The sequence below is a fragment of the Mustelus asterias genome, chromosome 2 (genome assembly GCF_964213995.1).
Source record: "Mustelus asterias chromosome 2, sMusAst1.hap1.1, whole genome shotgun sequence".
Classification (NCBI taxonomy): Eukaryota; Metazoa; Chordata; class Chondrichthyes; order Carcharhiniformes; family Triakidae; genus Mustelus; species Mustelus asterias.
In genome coordinates this window covers 27,019,772-27,044,125 of record NC_135802.1, presented here as the reverse complement: position 1 = coordinate 27,044,125, position 24,354 = coordinate 27,019,772, and the positions used below count along the sequence as shown (strand labels likewise).

The 24,354-nt window shown below is 44.4% G+C and overlaps 1 protein-coding gene across 1 annotated transcript in view; it reads left to right on the top strand.

Annotated features, from left to right (window-relative positions):
- The window catches only part of LOC144506541 (disco-interacting protein 2 homolog C-like), a 581,001-nt gene that overhangs the window by 402,591 nt on the left and 154,056 nt on the right, over positions 1-24,354 (top strand). Inside the window, exons 11-13 of the mRNA XM_078232798.1 lie at positions 10,696-10,819; positions 17,133-17,242; positions 20,010-20,112. Coding sequence (XP_078088924.1) covers positions 10,696-10,819; positions 17,133-17,242; positions 20,010-20,112 — 337 coding nt within the window. The remainder of the gene's footprint in view (positions 1-10,695; positions 10,820-17,132; positions 17,243-20,009; positions 20,113-24,354) is intronic.

The window sequence follows — 24,354 nt, the reverse complement described above, 5'->3', positions numbered from 1 at the left end:
TCCAAAATTAATCATCTTACTCTTCCTCACATTGGAACCCCATTTGCCACAATTTTACCCACCTAATTAATGCGCTATCCCCCTCTGTAACTTCCTGCTCCTATCTTACTGTGTCTATAAACTTAACGTCATCTTGGATAGACAACTCTCCATACCTTCATCCAAGTAATTGATAAGCGTGGTGAAATGCTGAGGTCCCAGTGCACATCCCTGGGAAATGCTCCTTGTTACTTCCCGCCAAGGTATGTTTTCTTTGTCAGTGTTCTCAGTCTCCTCTATCATTACCTTCCTACATTTCATTTATATAATTCCTTTCGAATAAAGCAATATATTATTAAATTTGCCATGAATGATACCATGGATGATTCTCTAATACACGTTGTTTTGGACTTAGTACCACAATCACATTATAATTTGTTGTACATGAACTGAATGGCTTAAATATGCACACACAATAGCAGCATTTCCCAGCTTGGCAGATGACACACAAGTAGCATCTTTAAAACAAAAGGAAAATGTGCTTGGCAGTTTGGCTGGAATTGGCCTCTGGGTGTGCTTATTTACAGCAATTAGACTTTGTGGCTTTACATGGAGAGAGAAATTTAAGCACAGGTCCACATTAGTAGCAGAATAGTACATTAATGGGGTACTTGGTATATAACATTTCTGTCCTTAAAGCATCAAATGCTTTGACTTACAATGAGTAATGCTATGGGAAATCTACTCTCGAATCAAAAGGTATTAGATGAAGAGATTGGAAATGTTGAGACAGTTCATTGGTCTGCTAGTCTGTTCAGCCATTGTCATGTTGGTGGAGTCAATTTTTTTTCCAAATAAGGAATCTCTTATTCTTGCATGAAAATAAAAATAGGTACGAAATGTTTAGACTAATAGTTACCTTCTCTTGGGTTCCGAGTTCCTTTAATGTTCATTCATGTCAACCTAGCAAACAGGAAATAGTTATGCAGTTATCCTAACATTTATTTTTCTGTTTCAATGTAGTAATTGGGCTGAATTTTCCTCCAATTTACTTCCCATTTTGGGCACGGGGGATTTATGGAGAGACCAGCATGTTAAATTCATTGCTTAAAAAAAATACTATCTGAATTATCCTCCAAAAGATATCATCATCAGTGCCCTTCCATGGTTTCTGGTAAAATAGGATCAAGGGATGGCCTGCTGACACGTTGGTTAGCACTGCTGCCTCGCAGCACCAGGGCCCCGGGTTCGATTCCTGGCTTGGGTCACTGTCTGGGCAGAGTTTGCATGTTCTCCTCGTGTCTGTGTGGGTTTCCTCTGGGCGCTCGGGTTTCCTCCCACATTCCAAAGATTTGCGGGTTAGGTGGATTGACTATGCTAGGTGCATGTGTTTGTGGGGTTGCTTGGGGGGGTGGGAGGGGGGGTGTGGAGGGTTGAAAGAATGCTCTTTCGAGGGTCAGTATAGATTCGATGGGCCAGGTGGTCTCTTCCTGCACTATATGGATTCTATGATGTGGCTAACCAATCAAAAAGTGCTCTTTGCCACATTACTCGGGTGATACTTACCTTTTCGTTAAGGAGGTCTCATCCTCCTAGTCCCGAGTGGGTTGCTAGTCTGCAACAGTATTCTTCCATTGAGCCCTGTCTTGTGCTGTGGCTTGTGCCTCGCCCCATATAAGCCCCATCTCTTCCAGTTCAGTCACCACAGTCTGACACCATGTTGTTTTTGACCTACCCTAGAATCATCGAATCATAGGAACCCTGTAGTGCAGAAAGAGGCCATCTGATCCATCGAGTCTGCACTGACCACAATCTCACCCAGGCCCTATCCCCATATCCCTACACATTTACCCGCTAATCCCTCTAATCTACGCATCTCAGGATACTAAGGGACAATTTTAGCATGGCCAATCAACCTAACCTGCACATCTTTGGACTGTGGGAGGAAACCGGAGCACCCGGAGGAAACCCACGCAGACACGAGGAGAATGTGCAAACTCCACACAGACAGCGACCCAAGCCAGGAATCGAACACAGGTCCCTGGAGCTGTGAAGCAGTAGTGCTAACCACTGTGCTACCCTGTTTACGTTTCCCAGCTGGTACAACCTTAGAGCAATCTTTGGTATTCACTCCTGGGACACGTCTGAGCCATATCATCCGGCACTTCTTAATATTAAAGTCAATGCTGTAGCAACCAGTCTTCTTGTACAGAACTTCATTGGAAATTTTATTTCACCAGTAGATATTACAGATCTTACTTAGACAACTGTTATGAAAGGACCTTGCCCATGTCTACCCTACAGGATTCCGATTCAAACGGCAGGACTGACTTGATATTGCTGTTACAGAGTTTTCTTGGTCCCTTGCATACAGGGTCAACTGATGTTATGGACAAAGACACTCAAACTGCCAAATTATTGTGCAACAATCTCCTTTATTGTACCTTACCCAGTTACCACAAAAGTACCAAAACTCCACTACAAAATATATCAACTTTGCTACACGCAATGTATTCAAGCTCTGTCTTATTTCATTATACACAAAGTATCTAACCTCTGGCCTACTTTGTTCTACACAAAGTATTCAAAAGCTTCACAAAAATATCCAAACTCTCAATTTGGACTTGGACACTATCTATGTCAAGGTGAGGTGATCAGACTCCCTCCCCATGTCCTGTTTGGGTGTCTACGAGTCCTGGACTCGGGGTCTTGCTGCTTCTTCTGCGGTGCTTTGTCATGCAGGTTACTGCTGCCAATGTCTCTTTGTCTCTCCTTCTTATACAGATCTTGCTAGCAATGATCATGTACCCAGTCATGTATTCACAGGACAGGCAGTAATCAATCGCAGCGTTTTTGGTCACGAATGCTCAGAGAGTCATGCCTCTCTCAGGGGGTCGTATTTCTCTCAAGAGCATGACACGCAGGGGTCTATGTTCAGTCACTATCTGCTCACGGCATAGCAACAGCCACTGTCCAATCAGTTCCTGTGCTTGTTCTTCAATGCACACCCTGCTGACGCAGAGTTAGTTTTTTTAATCAAGCTTTCCTGATATCTTTATTGATACCCATTAGGTTACAGTCTGATTTTGGTCCTAAGACTGTATTGCTTGGACTTCCAGATGATTCAAAGTCTGCTAAATACACTTCTAGCTTTATTCAGCTGGGCCTTGATGTCTTTCTTAGCACCATTGTCATTGCTAATAAGGCTCCTGAGGTAAGTGAAGTCCTGGACGCACTGTAGCACAGTTCCATCACTGGTAATTGGAGTTGCTGTTGGCGTGTTGATGCTCATGGCTTGTGTTTTCTGCTTGTTGATATGCAGCCCAGTCTGTTTTGCATACATGCTGAGCCTGTCAGACCTCTCCTGGAGGTTGGTGTACCTTGAAGAGATGGTAGCAAGATTGTCAGCAAAGTTGACATTCCCCAAATATGAAAAGAGGGATCATTGAATTCCCCTGGAGGGTTTAATGTTGTTTCACACGAGACTCAGTTGATGGTGACAAGAAATAGAAAAGGATAGAGGATGCAGCAACTGCCTCACTCTGGACTTCACTTTAACCCATTCAGTTTTGACAATGTCATCGTCAAAGCCACTTGGACAATGTCATAGTCATAGAATCTTGTCGCACTGAAAGAGGCCCTTTGGCCCATCATGTCTGCACCAGCCATCAAGCACCTATCTATTCTAATACCATTTCCCAGCATTTGGTCCATAAGCTTATATGTTATGGTGTTCCCAGTGCTCATCTAAATGTTTCTTAAATGTTGTGAGGGTTCTCACCTCTACCTACCACTCTTTCAGGCAGCGAGTTCCAGATTCTCACCACTCTGTGGGTGAAGATGTTCTTCCTCAAATTCTTGAGGATGGTGCAACATTCAAAACGCTCATACAACTTCCCAATGAGATTGACAATCTTGTGTGGAATTCCATACACTGATAATCTTCCACCAGCTCTCATGGTGAACACTGCCAAACGCCTTCTTGACATTTATGAAGTTGATGTAGGGGGATGCATTCCATTCCAGGCATTGCTATAAGATGTTGTGCAGAGCAAACATCTGATCAGTACATCCTCTGCTCCATAGAACCTTGCTTGCTCTTACCTAAGCTTGTTATCAATGGCATCTTCAATCCACTTGAGGAGAATTCTGCAGAAGCTTTTGCTGGAGATGGGAAGGAGTGAAATTCCTTGCCAATTGTCACAGTTTTAGAGGTTCCCTTTCTTTGGCAGTTTGAAAATGAGTCCTTGACTCCAGTCTTCTGCTATGATTTCATTTTCCCGTTATCTTGTGGAAGAGATCGGTAAGCACCCTGGCAACCATGTTCACATTCGCTTTCAACAGCTCTGTTGCACTCAAAGATCCACATGGCAAGCGTCACAATTTTAAGATAATGAAAAATTCTCATTCTGTTAATGTGCATCTAGTGTGTGATGCCAGCCATTTTATTCTGTATTTCAATGCCAGGAATCTGCCATGACCTTTTCACCATGTGACAATCCACTACACCAGTCCTTATGACTCAAGTCCAATGGTGAGGATTGTTGATTAGGGCTATATAGGCTATAGGACTGGTGACCTGAGTGAAGCTTCCATTGATGCTAGGGACTACAAATACAAGGAGCACTATGCAATTACAGGAGGGTTTATAAACCAAAGTATAGAAGTTCTGAGATTGCTTCTTAGGTGGTTAGATAAATCTGGTGATACCTTGCAATCCAGCCACGTGAGTCTTAAAAATGTTGTAGATTGCTTCATTTTGTATTTTAAAAAATTTGCTTCATTATTTCATGGAATGATGGATCTCACTGTCTAAGCCAGCATCTATTGCCCCTCCCTAATTGCCCTTGAGAAGATGATGGTGAACTGCCTTCTTGAACTGCTGGAGCCCATGTGGTGTAGACACCCACAGTGTCTTAGGGAGGGAGTTCCAGGATTTTAACACAGCGATAGTGAAGAAATGGCAATACTTTTCCAAGTCAGGATGGTATGTAGCTGGAGGAGAACTTGCAGGTGGTGGTGGTGTCCCCATGTATCTAATGCCCTTGTCCTTCAAGGTGATAGAGGTCACGTATTTGGAAGTTGCTTTCAAAGAGGGCTTGATAAGCTGCTACAGTGCATCTTGTACAGCGTACACAGCTGTCGCCACTGCTCATTGGTAGCAAAGGGAGTAAATGTTTAAGGTGATGGATGAGTTCTCAATCAGGTGGGCTTCTTTGTCCTGAATGGTGATGAGCTTCTTGAGTGTTGATGGAACTGCATTCATCCAAGCAAGTGGGGAATATTCCATCACACTCCTGACTTGTACCTTGCAGATGGTGGACAGGCTTTGGGAAGTCAGGAGGTGAGTTACTCGCTGCAGAATTCCCAACCTCTAATCTACTCTTGTAGCCACAATATTTGTACGCTGGCCTAGTGAAGTTTCTGGTCAATGATAAGCCCCCTGGATGTTGATCACGGGGGATTCAGTGATGGTAATGCCGTTGACTGTCATGGGGAGGTGGTTAAATTAGGTACATAACTTCACAGCAATTTTAAGTGGAGAAGCAGAAGACAGTGTTGAAGAGAATGTGGAAGAACTCCCCTCCCCATTGCATGATACTGACACAGGAAGGAGAGAAGATTTGATAGGCAGCCAGCTGAGAGCAAAGGCAGGATATAACCAATAACTTAGTGCTGCCAGTAAATAATGGACCTTAACTTCATGGCTCCAGACCATTGCATTTGGGGGTAACTGAAGGTAAGGGTTTACCAGCAGCTGTCTAGAAGGACTAATGTCCGCTGTACGTCTTCAATAGGCTGGGAACCATCCGGCAAAGTGATTTAAATCACTAACTTTCGACCTGTTCTGCCAGTTTTACCCTCACGGTTCAGAGTTGCAAGGGGAAAAAAAAGCGCTTCTAACTTCAGAGTGACTATTAAAAAGAATCAGACCAAGCCCCACACAGACAGGGCAACTCCAACTCCCCCCATAGCCTCCGGGACCCGCTATTCCACACACAACCAAGCACGTGTCACCTCCCCCTCCCTTTGCACCCCCCCCCACCTTGCTATGTCTATACCCAACCATCACCCCCTCCCGCCAAAGTCACTCAGCTCCTGACCTCAATACAGTCTTTGTTCAAACGTGGGACAAAAGAGCTGAATGCCAGAGATGAGGTGAGAGTGACTGCCCTTGACATCAAGGCTGCTTTAACTGAATGTGGCATCAAAGAGCCCTAGCAAAACTAGAATTGGGCAAAACTCTCTGCTGATTGGAGTCATATCTGACACAAAGGAAGATGGTTGTTGTTATTGGTGGGTCAATCATCTCAGTTCCAGGACATCACTGCAGGAGTTCCTCAAGGTAGGTTCTTCTGGCCAACCCTCTTCAGCTGCTTCATCAATGACAGCCTTCCATCACGGGGTCAGTAGTGAGAATGTTCACTGATGACTTTGCAATGTTCAGCACCATTCACGGCTCCTCAGAAACTGAAGCAGTCCATGTCCAGATACTGCAAAACTTGTACAATATCCATGCTTGGGCTGGCAAGCGGCAGCTAATATTCATACCACAAAAGCATCAGGCAACTACCTCCAACAAGAGAGAATCTAACCATTGTCCCCTGACTTTCAATGGCATTATCATCGTTGAATCCCCCACCATCAACCTGGGGGTTGCCATTGACCAGAAACTGAACTGGACTAGCTATATAAATACTGTGGCTACAAGAGCATGTCAGAAGCTAGGATTCTATTGCAAATAACTCACTTCCTGACTCCCCAAAGCCTGTCCATTATCTACAAGGCACAAGTTGGGAGTTCAATGGAATACTTTTCACTTGCCTGGGTTAGTGCAGCTCTAGCAACACTCAAGAAGCTTGACACCAGGATGGAAGGGTGAACTGTGATGAGGATGCAGAGATCTTTCATGACCTGGACAGGGTGAGTGGGCAAATCAATGGCAGATGAAGTATAATTTGGATAAATGTGAGGTTATTCACTTTGGAAGCAAAAACAAGAAGGCAGATTACTACCTGAATGGCTATAAATTGGGAGAGGGGAGTGTGCAGCGGGACTTGGGTGTCCTTGTGCACCAGTCGCTGATGGTAAGCATGCAGGTGCAACAGGCGGTAAAGAAGGTAAATGTTGGCCTTCATTGCGAGAGATTTCGAGTACAGGAGCAGAGATATGTTGTTGCAATTATACAATTGGTGAGGCCACACCTAAAATATTGTGTGCAGTTTTGGTCTCCTTTTCTGAGGAAGGATGTTCTTGCTCTCGAGGCAGTGCAGCGAAGGTTTACCAGGCTGATTCCGGGGGTGGCAGGACTAATGTATGAGGAGAGATTGACTAAGTTAGGATTGTTTTCACTGGAGTTCAGACAAGTGAGGGAGGGATCTCATAGAAACTTATAAAATTCTAACAGGACTGGGCAGGGCAGATGCAGGGAGGATGTTCCCGATGGTGGGGGAGTCCAGAATCAAGAGTCACAGTCTGAGGATTCGGGATAGACCATTTGGGATGGAGATGAGGAGACATTTCTTCACCCAAAGAATGGTAAGCCTGTGGAATTCATTACCACAGGAAGTAGTTGATGCCAAAACATTGAATGTATTCAAGAGGAGGCTAAATATAGCACTTGGTGTGGATGAGATCAAAGGTTATGGAGAGAAAGCAGACTTAGGCTATTGAGTTGGATGATCAGCCATGATCGTGATGAATGGCAGAGCAGGCTCCTCCTGCTCCTATCTTCTATGTTTCTATGACAACGTTGCCCACTTGATTGGCAACCCTTCCACAAACATTCACCCCTCCACCATACAGTGACAGCAGTTTGTACCCTCTACAAGATGCACTGCAGGAACTCACCAAGGCTCCTTAGAGAACACCTTCCAAATCCACAACCACCATCTTGAAGGACATGGGCAGCAGACACAAGGGAACACCACCACCTGCAAGTTCCCATCCAAGCCACTCACCAGCTTGACCTAGAAATATGTCACTATTCCTTCACTGTCACTGGGTCAATTCCTGGATCTCCCTCCCTAACAACACTGTGGGTGTATCTACAACAATTTTTTTTGAAGAGGTGACAAAGATAATTGATGAGGGAAGGGCTGTGGATGTAGTTTATATGGACATTAGTGTGGCATATGACAAGGTACCACATGGCAGACTGGTACAAAAACTAAAATCATGTGGGATTCGAGGTGGGCTGGCTAGATGGATACAGAACTGGCTTAGTTATAGAAGTCTCACAACGCCAGGACCTGGTGTTGTGAGACTTCTTACTGTGTTTACCCCAGTCCAACGCCAACATCTCCACATCTTGGTTATAGAAGACAGAGAATAGCGTGGAAGTGTGTTTTTCAGATCTGTAGCTCGTGGTGTTCTGCAGGGATCAGTGCTGGGACCTCGGTTATTTGTAGTATATATGAATGATCTGGAGGAAAATGTCGGGGGTCTGATTAGTAAGTTTGTTGATGACATGAAGATTGGTGGCGTTGCTGATAGTGCTGGGGATTGCCAGAGGATACAACAGAATATAGGTAGATGTCCAAAGATGTGCGAGTTAGGTTGATTGGCCAGGTTAAAAAAAATTGCCCCTTAGAGTCCTGGGATGCGTAGGTTAGAGGGATTAGCGGGTAAAATATGTGGGGGTAGGGCCTGGGTGGGATTGTGGTCGGTGCAGACTCGATGGGCCGAATGGCCTCCTTCTGCACTGTAGGGTTTCTATGATTCTATGATTCTAGATTGGAGACTTGGGCACAGAAATGGCAGATGGAGTTTAATCTGGACAAATGCGAGGTGATGCATTTTGGAGGATCAAATTTAGATGCGAGTTATATTGTAAATTGCAGAACCATTAGGAACAATAACATAGAGGGATCTGAACGTGCAGGTCCACAGTTCCCTAAAAGTGGCAACACATGTGGCCCAGGGGATTAAGAAGACGCATAGCAGGCTAGCCTTCATCAGCTGGGCCATTGAGTACAGGAGTTGGGAAAACATGTTGCAGCTATATAAAACCTTGGTTAGGCTGCATTTGGAGTATTGCGTGCAATTCTGGTCACCACATTATCAGAAGGCCGTAGACACTTTGGAGAGAGTTCAAAGAAGGTTCACCAGGATGTTGCCTGGTCTCAAGGGTGTTGGTTATGAGGAGAGGTTGAATAAAACTAGGATTGCTTTCACTGGAAAGATGGAGGTTGAGGGGAGACCTAATAGAGGTCTACAAAATTATGAGAGGCATAGCCAGGGTGGGTAGTCAGAGGCTTTTTCCAAGGGTGGAAATGTCAATTACAAGGGGGCACAGGTTCAAGGTGAGAGGGGGAAAGTTTAAGGGAGATGTGTGGGGTAAACTTTTCATGCAGAGTGATGGGTGCCTGGAACGTGCTGCCTGAGAAGATGGTGGAAGCAGGCACATTAGCAACATTTAAGAGGCATCTGGATGGGTCCATGAATAGGGAGGGATAGGGACCGAGTAAGCCAGAAAGTTTTTCTTTAGTTCAGGCATCATGATCGGCACAGGATTTGGGAAGGGGGGGGGGGTCCCGTTTCTGTGCAGTACTTTCCTTAGTTCTTTATTCTTTTATCATGGACTGCAGTGGTCCTATAAGGCAGCATGCTACCTTCTCAAGGGCAGCTAGGGATTTGTGGAGAGAGAAAGAGCATTAATGTTTTGAGTCTGATATGCTGATTCTTCAGAACTGGAGAGAGGTTGGAATGTATTGGGTTTTATGCTGTTGGAAAAGGTTGCCGGGGGGGTGGGGAGAAGCCGAATCGGATCTTTTTCTCTCCACTTTTGCTGCCAGATCTGCTGCGTTTTTCCAGCCTTTTCTGTTTTTAGTAAGGAAGTAATTAGCTCTGTGAAGCCGGTGCCCTTGAAAACTGGCAGTAGCTCTGTAGTAGGCATGGTGAGTTACCAGATTTGCTTTAAGTAGGTAAAATGCCTGTGCGTTCGCAGAGCTTCTCCTCTGCAGAAGTAAATTCCTCTGACCCCTTAATACTGAGAGATGAAATACATGATTGGAAAGGCACTTTGTGTAGGCTTTAAATGATATTGAATATGGGTTGGTGTCGACTCAACTTTCCTTGACCACCCTTGTGAAAACCCTATTCTTTCAATGTGTGGCTCTTCCTTTGTGTGGCGTCATAGCCAACACTCTCTAGCAGGCTTCCCACTCACCAGGCTATCTCATCTATCCCTCAATTCAACCAGAAGCATTTTCAGTGATCCTGGGGGGCCCTTATAGCCTTAAAGTAATTGTACACCTATCGGGAGCGTAATTACCTTTCCTAAATCTGCACTGCATAGCAAACAGGGCCAGTGAGGGCATTTCAGTGGATTAGTGATGAATTCGCATGATGGCATTCCTGTTCTACCGTTTTTACCCACCAGTGGGAGGAGAATTCAGCCCCAAAGACGCCATCAGTTGATGCCCATCAATGTGCACGTGTGAGTTAAAACATATGAAACATTAAATATTTCATGACTTGTAGTTTGCATGTATAATTACCTGGATTCGATATTTGTAACTGAAGAAGTCAGATTCCGGTGCTATTCGTTTTTAACATGCCTCTTCTTCCCATCTTCCTACCTAAATCACAATCCTCCCCCCCCCACCCCCCCCTCCTCCCAGTTCAACCCTGCCATTCCTTAAATTATGGTTTTGAAACTTTAAAAGCGACACAGGATGACAGACTTGTTTTGTTTTCATCCCCCTCCACCAGGATGCTGGAAGCCAACAAATTGGTTTTCTTTTGGGAAGTTGTGGTGTTTCTGTAGCTTTAACTAGCGATGCTTGTCATAAAGGTTTGCCCAAAAGCCCAACGGGGGAGATTCTCCAGTTCAAAGGTAATTGGTTTTCATGTTTTTTAATGTGAATTTTACTATTTTTCTGTTGCTGCACTTTATTGTGATTAACGACTTGGCTCAAGTTGCTCCCATAGTGATTATAACAGCTCCATGAATAATAGATTGGATTTTTTTTTAATGCCTAGAGGGATATATTCCCACAATTTAACATGACCCTGTTCTTCAGTAAACCGTAACTCTTAGTTTTAATAACTTCCCTATTTAACAGAAATAAGGTAATCAAATTAAATTTGAAAATCAACAGGCATTATTACATGCAAACAGGTTTAAAAAGTCTGGAATTTGTGCTGTGAAATGGTGTATGAGCATCTGCATCAAAATCCTATATTCACGATTAATAGAGATATTAACTCATTTAGAGCAAACATCTGAAAGCCATTATTGAAGTAGCAGATAACTGAATCTCATATGAATAATGTATCAAGTATTTAGAAAGTTAGTAGAGTCAATGAGAACACTGTTTCTTCACCTCTGGGGCCAAGCTTCAAATTCATTCCAAACTAATGGGATCAGTGTATCCTCTTTGACTGGAGTTTTAAAGAAAAACTTTGAGTCTACGTAGAAACACACAAGATAGGAGCAGGAGGAGGCCATTTGGCCCTTCGAGCCTGCTCTGCCATTCATTACGATCATGGCTGATCATCCAACTCAATAGCCTAATCCTGCTTTTCCCCCATAACCTTTGATCCCATTTGCCCAAGGTGCTACATCCAGCCGCCTCTTGAATACACTAAGTCTAAGGGCGGGACTTTGTGTGTGTGGGAGAGGGATGTGTTGACTGGGAGTGTCTCGGAGGGGAGTGTTGAACCGTTGGAGAAAATCTCTATTACAAGGGAGGAAGTGTTAGGTTTGTTAGAGAATATAAAGACTGACAAATCCCCAGGGCTTGATGGAATCTATCCAAGGCTGCTCAGGGAGACGAGAGATGAAATCGCTGGGCCTCTGACGCAAATCTTTGTCTCGTCACTGGACACAGGTGAGGTCCCAGAGGATTGGAGGATAGCTAATGTGGTCCCGTTATTTAAGAAGGATAGAAAAGATAACCCGGGTAATTATAGGCCGGTGAGCTTGACGTCCGTGGTGGGGAAGTTGTTGGAGAAGATTCTTAGAGATAGGATGTATGCGCATTTAGAAAGGAATAAACTCATTAATGATAGTCAGCATGGTTTTAGAACATAGAACATAGAACAGTACAGCACAGAACAGGCCCTTCGGCCCACGATGTTGTGCCGAGCTTTATCTGAAACCAAGATCAAGCTATCCCATTCCCTATCATCCTGGTGTGCTCCATGTGCCTATCCAATAACCGCTTAAATGTTCCTAAAGTGTCTGACTCCACTACCACTGCAGGCAGTCCATTCCACACCCCAACCACTCTCTGCGTAAAGAACCTACCTCTGATATCCTTCCTATATCTCCCACCACGAACCCTATAGTTATGCCCCCTTGTAATAGCTCCATCCACCCGAGGAAATAGTCTTTGTGAGAGGGAGGTCATGCCTCACTAACCTGGTGGAGTTTTTTGAAGAAGTGACTAGAATGGTTGACGAGGGAAGGGCCGTGGATGTCGTCTACATGGACTTTAGTAAAGCGTTTGACAAAGCCCCTCATGGTAGGCTGGTGAAAAAGGTTGGATCTCATGGGATAAAGGGGGAGGTGGCTAGATGGGTGGAGAACTGGCTTGGTCACAGAAGACAGAGGGTGGTAGTGGAAGGGTTTTTTTCCGGCTGGAGGCCTGTGACTAGTGGTGTTCCGCAGGGCTCTGTATTGGGACCTCTGCTGTTTATGATTTATATAAACGATCTGGAAGAAGGTGTAACTGGGGTGATCAGTAAGTTTGCAGACGACACAAAATTGGCAGGACTTGCAGATAGTGAGGAGCATTGTCAGAGGCTACAGAAGGATATAGATAGGCTGGAAATTTGGGCAAAGAAATGGCAGATGGAGTTCAATCCTGATCAATGCGAAGTGATGCATTTTGGTAGAAATAATGTAGGGAGGAGCTATACGATAAATGGCAGAACCATAAAGGGTGTAGATACGCAGAGGGACCTGGGTGTGCAAGTCCACAGATCCTTGAAGGTGACGTCACAGGTGGAGAAGGTGGTGAAGAAGGCATATGGCATGCTTGCCTTTATAGGACGGGGCATAGAGTATAAAAGTTGGGGTCTGATGTTGCAGATGTATAGAACGTTGGTTCGGCCGCATTTGGAATACTGCGTCCAGTTCTGGTTGCCACACTACCAGAAGGACGTGGAGGCTTTGGAGAGAGTACAGAGGAGGTTTACCAGAATGTTGCCTGGTATGGAGGGGCTTAGTTATGAGGAGAGATTGGGGAAACTGGGGTTGTTCTCCCTGGAAAGACGGAGGATGAGGGGAGACTTAATAGAGGTGTATAAAATTATGAAAGGCATAGATAGGGTGAACGGTGGGAAGCTTTTCCCCAGGTCGGTGGTGACATTCACGAGGGGTCATAGGTTCAAGGTGAAGCGGGAGAGGTTTAACACAGATATCAGAAGGAAATATTTTACACAGAGGGTGGTGGGGGCCTGGAATGTGCTGCCAGGCAAGGTGGTGGAGGCGGACATACTGGGAACGTTTAAGACTTATCTAGACAGCCATATGAACGGAGTGGGAATGGAGGGATACAAAAGAATGGTCTAGTTTGGACCAGGGAGCGGCACGGGCTTGGAGGGCCAAAGGGCCTGTTCCTGTGCTGTTTTGTTCTTTGTTCTTTGTGTGTTGGCTATCTGCCATTGGCCTGCAGTGGAATCTTCTGGTCCCATCCTTGTGGATAAGGTTCCCCGTTGCATGCACCCCTCGCCACCGGGAAACCCATGATGGGATGCACTGTCAGCGGGACAGATCCCTCCGGCACGTGTAGCTGGAAAATTCCAGTCCAGGTGTTGACTCGACACATGTTCAAACACAAACTCTGGAACTCCTGCCACTGAACAGGAATTTTGCTCTCGTTTCTTCCGTTGTCCTGTGTGGTTTCTCCCACCGCTAATGCCACTGTAGTGTCTGCTACCACCCACCGTCTGCTGCCTGCTCCCTTGTCAGCCATCATCTGCTTGCCGTTATCTTCCCTCTTCCTCTCACTCTCTTCACCGTTCCCTCCTACTGCCTTCTGTCCACTTCATTCAGCCCCCACTACTTTGCCGCTCCCTCTGATCCCTCCACCCCCAGCTTTTCCCTTCGTCACTCTTTCCACTCTCTTTGCCTCTTCCTCAAGTGCCCCCCACCCTCCTCTCTACGCTTTTCACCGCTCCCTCCGCTTCCTTCCCTCCCACCTTCCTCCTACTCTCTTTGCTGCTTCTGTCAGTTTGAGTGGGAGAGAGTGGCAGTGAGAGGTGTGGATTGCAGGAGGGGGAAAACGGGGTGGGAGGAGTGTCAAGGTAGAGAGGAAGCAGGAAATAACAGCAAAAGGAGTGTTAGAGGGAGTGCTGAATGGAATGGCAAGTGGAGGGGAGGTGGAGGCGCGACAACACAGGAGTTGAACACTGGGGACCGTAGAGGGCAGTAGGGAAGGAGGAAGAGGGAAACGGAGGGATCAGAAAGAATAGCAGAGGGAGTGGGAAGTAGGGGAGGGCAGTGAGGGGATTGGGAAATGAGAGAGAGCAGAAGCAGGAGAGAATGGTGAGGGGAGTGAATTGGAAATGGGAGAGAACGTTGAGGGGAGTTGGAAATGGGAGACAGCAGAGAGGGGAATGGGAAATGGGAGAGAGCAGGAAGCAGGGAGAACGGTGAGGGGAGTGGGAATGGGGAGAGAGCAGGAAGCAGGAGAGAGCGGTGAGGGGCATGGGAAACGGGAGAGAGCAGTGAAGTGAGCAGGAGCGGTGTAGGAAGCTGCAGTGGGAGGTGGACAATGAGAGTTGGGGGAGGGAACAGGAAGTGGGGAATGTCAAAGAAAATGGTGAAGGGAGAGGCGACGGGAGTGAGGGCGGGAGGCAATGAGAACAGTGTTGTGTTTGTTTTCTCTCTTTGATGCAGACAGCTACCTGGGACGACTGTCAGTGACATCACGCTCTGCAACTCATCGATCTGTACAAACTATGAATATATTCTGCAATTATTAATTGAAAAAGTTAAGATCAGAATAAGTGTAGCTCTGCTACTATAATATATTACATGAATTATGTATATTTTTGGAACACAGATATTCGCTATCTCATTTGTAATGGTTCAGACTTGCTTAATGGCTGTTATCATAGCCAGTCAGGAGACTCTTTAGCAAGTGGCAAGTGGGATTTAAAATTAGATAATTATTGAGATAATCTAGATTTTTAAAAAATGTGTTTGAGGTCCTGCAAGTTCATATTTTAAATTTGAAAGGATTGGGTGGAGAAAAGCTTATATTGATTGGAATAATTGGAAAAATATTGCCATATTAAACGCTTCAGCATTCTATCATTTATATGGACTTGGCTTTTGTCAAATATAGTCTTAAAGTTTGGTTAGTTTTTTTAAAAACACAACTCTTTAATAGCTTATTTAATTTGTTTAAATGATGAAGATCTAGAAATGTATATCACTAAAACAATGCATTGCAAGTAAATTTTTTGCATGTGTACAAAAATAAGGAAATACTAGAACAAAGAACAAAGAACAATACAGCACAGGAACAGGCCCTTCGGCCCTCCAAGCCCGCGCCGCTCCCCGGTCCAGGATTGAATCCTGAATCCAGGATCCCCGCCCAATTTTCCAGCCTATCTACATACCAATATCCTATCCACCGAGCTGTCCCTCACAGCTACAATGCTTTGTTCATCACAACCTATTAACTCACCCCCACCCCCCCATTAGTTGAATTATTATTTTTATTCTTTCATGAGAAAGGCAAGGTCCATCCCTAATTACCCTTCAGAATGTGGTTTTGCGAGCTGCCTTCTTGAACCATTGAAGTCTATCTGGTGTAAGTGCACCCACAGTGCTGATAGGGAGGGAGTTCCAGGCTTTTGACCTGGCGGCAGTGAAGGAATGGCGATGTAGTTTGAAGTCAAGGTGATGTGTGACTTCGAGGTGGAACTTGCACATGGTGCTGCTTCCATTTGCCTGCTGCCCTTGCCCTTTGAGGTAGTAGAGGTCGTGGATTGAAAAGTGCTGTTGAAGGAGATTTGGCGACTTGCTGCAGTGCACCTTGTAGATGGCACTTGCTGCTGCTGCGGTGGAGGGAGTAATGTTTGAGCTGATGGATGGAATGCCCCCACTCAGGTGGGCTGCTTTGTCCTGGCTAGCGTACAGCTGCTTGAGTGCTGTTGGAGCTGCAGTCATCCAGGCAAGTGGAGAGTTCTGTCACACTCCTGACTTGTGCATGAGAGATGGTGAACAGGAATCAGGATGTGAGTTACGTACTTCTGAAAAATTCCCAGCCTCTGACCTGCTTTTGTACCATTTATATGGCTGGTCCAGTTAAGATTCTGATCCATGGATGTTGATAGTGAGGAATTCAGTGATGGCGACACCATTGAATGTCAAGGAGAGATGATTTTATTTTCTGTTGTTCGAGATGGTCATTGCAACAGCAGTAGTAGAGAGTAATCCACGTCATACTTAACAGACACCCAGCCTGAAAGTTGTCCAGGTCTTGCTGCATTCGTACACAGACTGCTTCAGTATCTCAGGAATCACAAACGGTTTAATCATCAGAGAAATTCCATCCTTCTGATCTTACGATGGAGGAAAAACCATTGATGAAGCAGCTGAAGATAGTTGGGCTTAGGACACTAACTATGCTGAGTAACTTCTGCAACAATGTCCTGAGCCTGAGACAACTGGCCTCCAACATCCACGACCATATTCCTTTGTACTAGGTATGATTCCAAACAGTGAAGAGTTTTGCCCCGATTCCCAAAGACTTGGGTTTTATAACGGGTCCTTAATGCTACACTTGGTTGAAAGCAGCCTTGATTTCAAGGACAGTCACTCTTACCTCACCTCTTGATAACAGCTCTTTTGTCCAAGGTTGGACCAAGGCTGTAATGAGGTCGGGAACCATGTGGGCTTAGCAGAACCCAAACTGAGCATCAGTGAGCGGGTTGTCATTGTGAAAATGTTGTTTGATAGCACTGTCAATGGCATCTTCTATCACTTTGCTGAGAATTGAGAGTACACTGATGGGGCGGTAATTAGTCAGATTACCCTCCTTGTAGAACCACAGCTATCTGAACCAATTCATGTCAGCTTGTGACTTAAATCTCTGTAAAGGTTTGTGTCACTGATAGAGTTTCTAGCTCACTTCACTTGGGATGGCGACGATGAGCTGACGTTATTTTTTGTTATTTTATTTTAGGTTGGCCACGGTTGCTGTGGTTTGTAACAGAATCGAAGCACCTGTCTAAGCCTCCTCGGGATTGGTTCCCTCACATCAAGGATGCAAATAACGACACGGCATACATTGAGGTGAGAGGAACTGCAATCTAGAAACAAAATGCTTCCTAAATAATTGACTTGTTCAGTGAATGTGCTTTATGACTTGTGAATTGTATGTGCTTAAAAAGAGTAAGATTTAATATCTTTAAGATATGTTAGGGGGGTTTATAAAGTGGTGCAAATTGCAGGATCAATTAATTGGTATTTGCCATCAAGAGGGGTATAAGAGGAAAACTGTACTCTTCCATCAACTAAGCAATGGATCTGACCAACATCGTGAGCATGTTTACAAGCTGATTTTTTTATATCTTGCTGTCATGAGGACAGCATTGGTTCTGGGAGGGGAAAACTGAGGACTCCAGAATCATTACTGTCAAAAGGAAAATAATGTACAGTCCTCACTTAGAGTTGCAATTATTCGTGAAGCCTATTTCAAAGTCTGACTATCTTTGCAAGCAAAAGAGTGAAACAGTAAAGTCAGTAAAACAAGTCTTCCATTCTTCATGATACCACAGTGCAAAAGCAATGAAGAATATTGGACAGAATATTAGAGGCGATTGTCCCCAGCAACTTGATGGTTTGAGTTTCAGGAGAGGCTGGACTTTTTTCTCTGGAGCATAGAAGGCTGAGGGTGATGTTATAGAGGTCCATAAAATAATGAGGGGCACAGATCAGCGAGATAGTCAATATCTTTTCCCAAAGGTAGGGAAGTCTAAAACTAGAGGGCATAGGTTTAAGGTGAGAGGGGAGAGATACAAAAGTGTCCAGAGGGGCAGTTTTTTCACACACAGGGTGGTGAATGTCTGGAACAAGCTGCCAGAGGTAGTAGTAGAGGCAGGTACAATTTTGTCTCTTAAAAAGCATTTAGACAGTTACGTGGGTAAGATGGATATAGAGGGATATGGGCCAAATGCGGGTAATTGGGATTAGCTTAGGGGTTTAAAAAAAAGGGCGGCATGGACAAGTTGGGCCGAAGGGCCTGTTTCCATGCTGTAAACCTTTATGACTCTATCAGTTACAATTAATTTAACATTTTAATTCTAAAGTTTTAACTTCAGATCTTACTTTGGTTCTCAGTTGGAGAGTAACAGATAAGCTATTGTAACATCAGAAACATTGTCTTTTATGTTATCACAGCCTAGCGACAATAAAGAGGAGGTCTTGTGGTGCATTGGGTAGCATCCCTAACTCTGAGCCAGAGGCTGGGGGTTTAAGTCTCACCCCAAGGTTTATTACATGAAAGGTGCATCCGTAAAGTGGCCAATCCTTCCAATGCACCTATGGCAGGCGGTAAGAGTAGGAGGGTTTCCTGATCAGTTGCCTTCAATGAATAAAAGCAAAATACTATGGATGCTGGAATCTGAAACAAAAACAGGAAATGCAGGAGAAACTCAGCAGGTCTCACAGCATCTGTAGAGAGCGAATAGAGCCAGCATTTCGGGTCTGGATAACCCTTCATCAAAGCTAAGAGCAAAGAAAATCAGAAGAGACAGATGGACCGAAGGTGTTCTGCAAAACGATCACCCAGTCTGCGTTTGGTCACTCCAATGTAGAGTAGAACACCTTCGGTCCGTCCGCAAGCAAGGACCCAGACCTTCCCGTCGCTTGCCACTTCAACGCACCACCCTGCTCTCCTGTCCACATGTCCGTCCTTGGCCTTTTGCAATGTTCTAGTGAACCCCAACGCAAACTGGAGGAACAGCACTTCATCTTCCGATTGGGCACTTTACAGCTTTCTGGACTGAACATTGAGTTCAACAACTTCAGAGGATGAGCTCTCTCCTCCACCTTCACCCTGTTTCCATTTATTTTATTTCATTCCTCCTTTTCGTCTCATTCATCCATTTTTCCCATCCTTCATTCTCACTTCCATTATCCACTTCTCCATTCTCGCTCTCCATCTTGCCCCCAACACACCCCGCCGTCCTTCAGGACAACTGCCACATTTAGGCAGTCCATTAAACAGCCTGTACCTCTGTTCTGCCATTCACACATTCTGATCACTTAATGGACACTTTTAGTACCTTTCTCAGCCTTCCTCATCATCATTTATTTTCCCTTTGTCCAATTACAGCTTCCCCCGCCTCCCCCCCACTCTCATAGTATAAAGCTCTTCTGATTTTCTTTGCTCTTAGCTCTGACGAAGGATCATCCAGACTCCACGTTGGCTCTATTCACTCTCCCCAGATGCTGTCAGACCTGTTGAGATGTTCCAGCTTTCTTGTTTTTGCTTTTTAAAAGAATGTTGGGTCTTCAGACAGCTGGATTTGAGGTACACTACCTGCATAAAACACCTTTAACATAACCAAAGATCCCATAACCAAAGGTGCACAAAAAACAGTTGCTGAGCCAAAGATTTGGAGATTATTTATTAGCTGCTTGTGGAAATGGCTGATTTTGCAAAAACTCAACATAATGTATTCTAGTCCCATTGATGTTGTGGTTTAAGGAATTATTAGGAATGATATTTGATGTTGGGGCATTTTGGACACTGTTGAACCTGATGTGCACAGAAAAATAAATCTAAGCCAAAATTTGCTAATTTGCTTACCTAAAGAAAAGACTTTGGGAGATAATATACCGAGGAGCATAGAGAGACCAAGAATCATGGTCAATATGCCATTGAATACAGTGATGGCAGAGTTTGCCACACAAATTATTAGCTTCATTTGACATAATGGCCATTTCTTGTTCTTCACTCTTTCTACATTGTTCAACGTAAGGAAATACTCTAAATATAGTACAACAAATGAACACTACCACCCCTCCAATTCTCTTGGTCTGTTTTTATTATTAGTACAAGACATGTAAAGATGGCAGCGTGCTAGGTGTGACTGTGACACGAATTGCACTCCTGACTCATTGTCAGGCTCTGACTCAGGCCTGTGCGTACACAGAAGGTAAGGGTTCCTTTGCCTTTTCAAACTTATTCCACTGAGTAAAATATTGGCTGGAATGTAATTGTGCCACCTATAGGTGATGAGGTGCTGATGTCATTGCAATGAAGGGGTGGCCCTTTGTATTTTAGGTTGTTTCATTTTAACTTCTAACATTGTGGGGGTAAAGAAGTGAAAAGTGGTGCAGAACATTTGGCTAGGTAGTGCACTTTTTACTGATTTTGACATTGTGTGTTATGCTTTTGCAATGATTCTCTTTCCCCTTCCCTCTACCCATTGCTACTACTGTTTCCATCTCATGGTGCACATTCCAGTTATTTTTAATGTTGTTTGCACACACACACATGGAAACAGTCTCAGGGAGAGGAGATGCATAGAAACAGTTTGGTACTTTGGTCTGATAGCTTTGTTATTTTGGATTCCCCATATCTGATTGCTTCTTGCGTTAATGTTGGCTGAGATCAGGATCAGCTGCAAAGTCCCCGCCATCGATATCCTTCCAACATTCGCTCAGCGCAGGTGTAGAATAACCATTTGGGCTGGACACCAGAGGGCAACTGGTGTTGTGAAACTCAGGAGAAACACAAACCAATGCCCTTAGGAGAGGCGGAGGGAGAGGAGGAGCAGAGAGAAGGTTGGCAATATAAGAAGCAGCATGAAAAACCCAGGCTTCATTCTGATCACAGCCCATGGTTTAGACCTGATTCAGGCCAGCAGCAACTGAGTTGGCAAGTGTTGGTAATGACTCACCAGTCTGCTGTTTCCATTTGTGATTGAATCTGAAGATCTAGCTGAAATGACTTGCTGTCTGAAAATTAGCAATCTCTAATGTGGAATTTATTTTAAACTTGCCATTCCTCGTGGTAATTTTGGAATGAAATTGGATGTTAATATTATGCAAATGCAGATTGTGTAATTTCTAGGTTCTACAATATAAGCCACCTTTTAACTGCAATTTTGAAAGACATTTGTAGAGGTTTATAAAATCATGTGGGGCGCAGATCAGATGACTAGCCGAGGTCTTTTCCCCAGGGTGGGGGAGTTCAAAACTACAGGGCATAGGCTTAAGGTGAGAGGGGAAAGATTTAAAAGGGACCTGAGGGTCAACATTTTCACACAGAGGGTGGTGCATATATGGAATGAGCTGCCAGAGGAGGTGGGAGAGGTGGGTACAATTACAACATTTAAAATACATTTGGACAGTTGCAGGTAAGTTTTTGTTTTGGAGGATAATGATTTTTAAGAAGACTTCGCAATAATGTCAATGCTTCAAGAATATCATTGCGATTGACATTTTCCTGCAGAGATGCTAATTTTCTGTAAAACTTTATCCCTAATGTGCATTTTTATTGATATGGTATTCATGGATAGGAAAGATTTAGAGGGATATGGGTCAAATGCAAGCAAATGGGACTAGTTCAGTTGAGGAAACCTGTTTGGCATGGGCAAGTTGGGCTAAAGGGCCTGTTTCTGTGCTGTATTTCTCTATGACTCCATTTCTTTGGATTTGTAGCATGATGTTTATTGCACCTTTAGTGTTGACTTTAATTAAGTAATATATAGGATTTTCAAGTGGCATGCCCTCTCTTGGGGACTCTCAGTCCTTGCCGATTTGAAAATATTATAAGTTTGCATGAAGCACGTCTGAATGATGTATATTGCAGACTTCATTAGTTCAGCTTTGTTCCGCTCGTGACGGAATCATGTTTGCTTAGTCCCTACTATTGCTGAATTTAATGAAATATTTACAGTAATCTGGTGCCACAGTGTTTTCATGAAGAATGACACACTGAGGTGAAAAAATATGTTGACTAATTCATAAACAGTAAAATTGGGATAGTTAATTTAGGTTTATACTACTTCGATGTGTGATCAATGGAACTTAACAATGTATTAGCATCATGTGCAAATGCAAAAGAACACAGAACAAAGAAAATTACAGCACAGGAACAGGCCCTTTGGCTCTCCAAGCCTGCACCGACCATGCTGCCCGACTGAACTAAAACCCCCTACCCTTCCGGGGACCATATCGTTCTATTCCCATCCTATTCATGTATTTGTCCAGACGCCTCTTAAAACTCACTATTGTACCTGCTTCCACTACCTCCCCTGGCAGCAAGTTCCAGACACCCACCACCCTCTGTGTAAAAAAAAAACTTGCCTCGTACACCTCCTTTAAACTTTGCCCCTCACACCTCAAACCTATGCCCCCTAGTAATTGGAAAAAAGCTTCTGACTATCCACTCTGTCCATGCCCCTCATAATCTTGTAGACTTCTAGCAGGTCACCCCTCAACCTCTGTCGTTCCAGTGAGAACAAACCATGTTTCCCCAACCTCTCCTCATAGCTAATGCCCTCCATACCAGGCAACATCCTGGTAAATCTTTTCTGTACCCTCTCCAAAGCCTCCACATCTTTCTGGTAGTGTGGCGACCAGAATTGAATACTATATTTCAAGTGCGGCCTAACAAAGGTTCTCTAAAGCTGCAACATGACTTGCCATTTGTTTAGCTCAATACCCGGGCCGATGAAGGCAAGCATGCCGTACGCCTTCCTGACTACCTTCTCCACCTGAGTTGCCACTTTCAGTGACCTGTGTACCTGTACACCCAGATCCCTCTGCCTATCAATACTCTTAAGGGTTCTGCCGTTTACTGTATATTTCCTATCTGTATTCGATCTTCCAAAATGCATTACCTCACATTTGTCCCGATTAAACTCCATCTGCCATCTCTCCGCCCAAGTCTTCAACCGATCTATATCCTGCTGTACAGAGCTTCCCACATGAATCAACGGCTTAACTGTAATTCACCAGCTATTGGTGATTAAATCAATCAACAATACTTGCATGAATATCGTATCAATAAAAATGCACATTAGGAATAAAGGTTTACAGAAAATTAGCATCTCTGCAGGAAAATGTCAATCGCAATGATATTCTCGAAGCATTAACATTATTGTGAAGTCTTCATAAAAATCATTACCCACAGAAACATAGAAATCCTACAGTGCAGAAGGAGGCCATTTGGCCCATCAAATCTGCACCAACAACAATCCCACCCAGGCCCTATCCCCGTAACCCCACATATTTACCCTGCTAATCCCTCCAACCTACACATCCCGGGACACTAGGGGGCAATTTAGCATGGCCAATGCACCTAACCTGCACATCTTTGGACTGTGGGAGGAAACTGGAGCTCCTGGAGGAAACCCACGCACACACGGGGAGAATGTGCAAACTCCACACAGACAGTGACCCAAGCCGGGAATTGAACCCAGATCCCTGGAGCTATGAAGCAGCAGTGCTAACCACTGTGCCACCATGCCGCCCATAATGAAAATTTAATACTTCAAAATGAGTGGGATAAATCCAGAAAAAAGTACATATGACTATCGAAAATCGATGATAAATAAATATGCTTGAGAAATGGTTGAAGTCCTTAGCAAGTTTATCCAGAAGGCCTCAGGTTTTTTCCTAGTATGCCCAGAGTTGCATGCACCCAGAGGGGCAACATGATAAATGCCCTTGATGTGGAAGGGGAAGATAGAGCCGGGCTACCACTCAGTGGCCAAGGCTGAACGTGCACCTATGGAGATGCCCCGTTGCCTCTGTGGGTCTCAGATTGGCCTAGTGATGATCATTATTGAGAAATGAAATTGAATACAGACATGTTAGAGGACCCCTGGCACCATACTAAATAGGAAACCAACACATGTACAAATTATTCCCATTAATCTAATTCTCTTACCAGAACGCCTTCATCTAAAATTCTGTGTGCTGATCGTCCCTGGTGGTGGAGGGAGATTCGCATGCAAACAGTTGAGTGTGGGGGGAATTTGGGGGAATCTTTGCTACATCAGGAAATGAGAGAAATTTTATTTCCATTAGGAGTCAGAACATTTACTCTCATTTTAATTGGAGAGCTATGTTTTAATGTTTATGTTCTAGAGCCTTATCCTGGAAGATTCTAGTTAAGGACTAACAAATGATGAGGTAAAGTGTTATGGAAGTTTCTGTTTTTGTATGGGAATAGTCCTCTCTGTTGGTTGATGTGCTGGCATTGTGCTTGTTCCCTGCCAGGAAAAACCAATCCAATCCTTACTTTATGACGAAGTTAGCCAGTCTCAGTTGGAAAGGCAAGAAAGTCTTGTTCCTCAGTGTTCCCGGGCAGATAAAAAGGAAGAATCGTTGATCATTCAGAGACCTTTCTTGCTTTGGACATCTGCCAATGGATTGGAATAAAA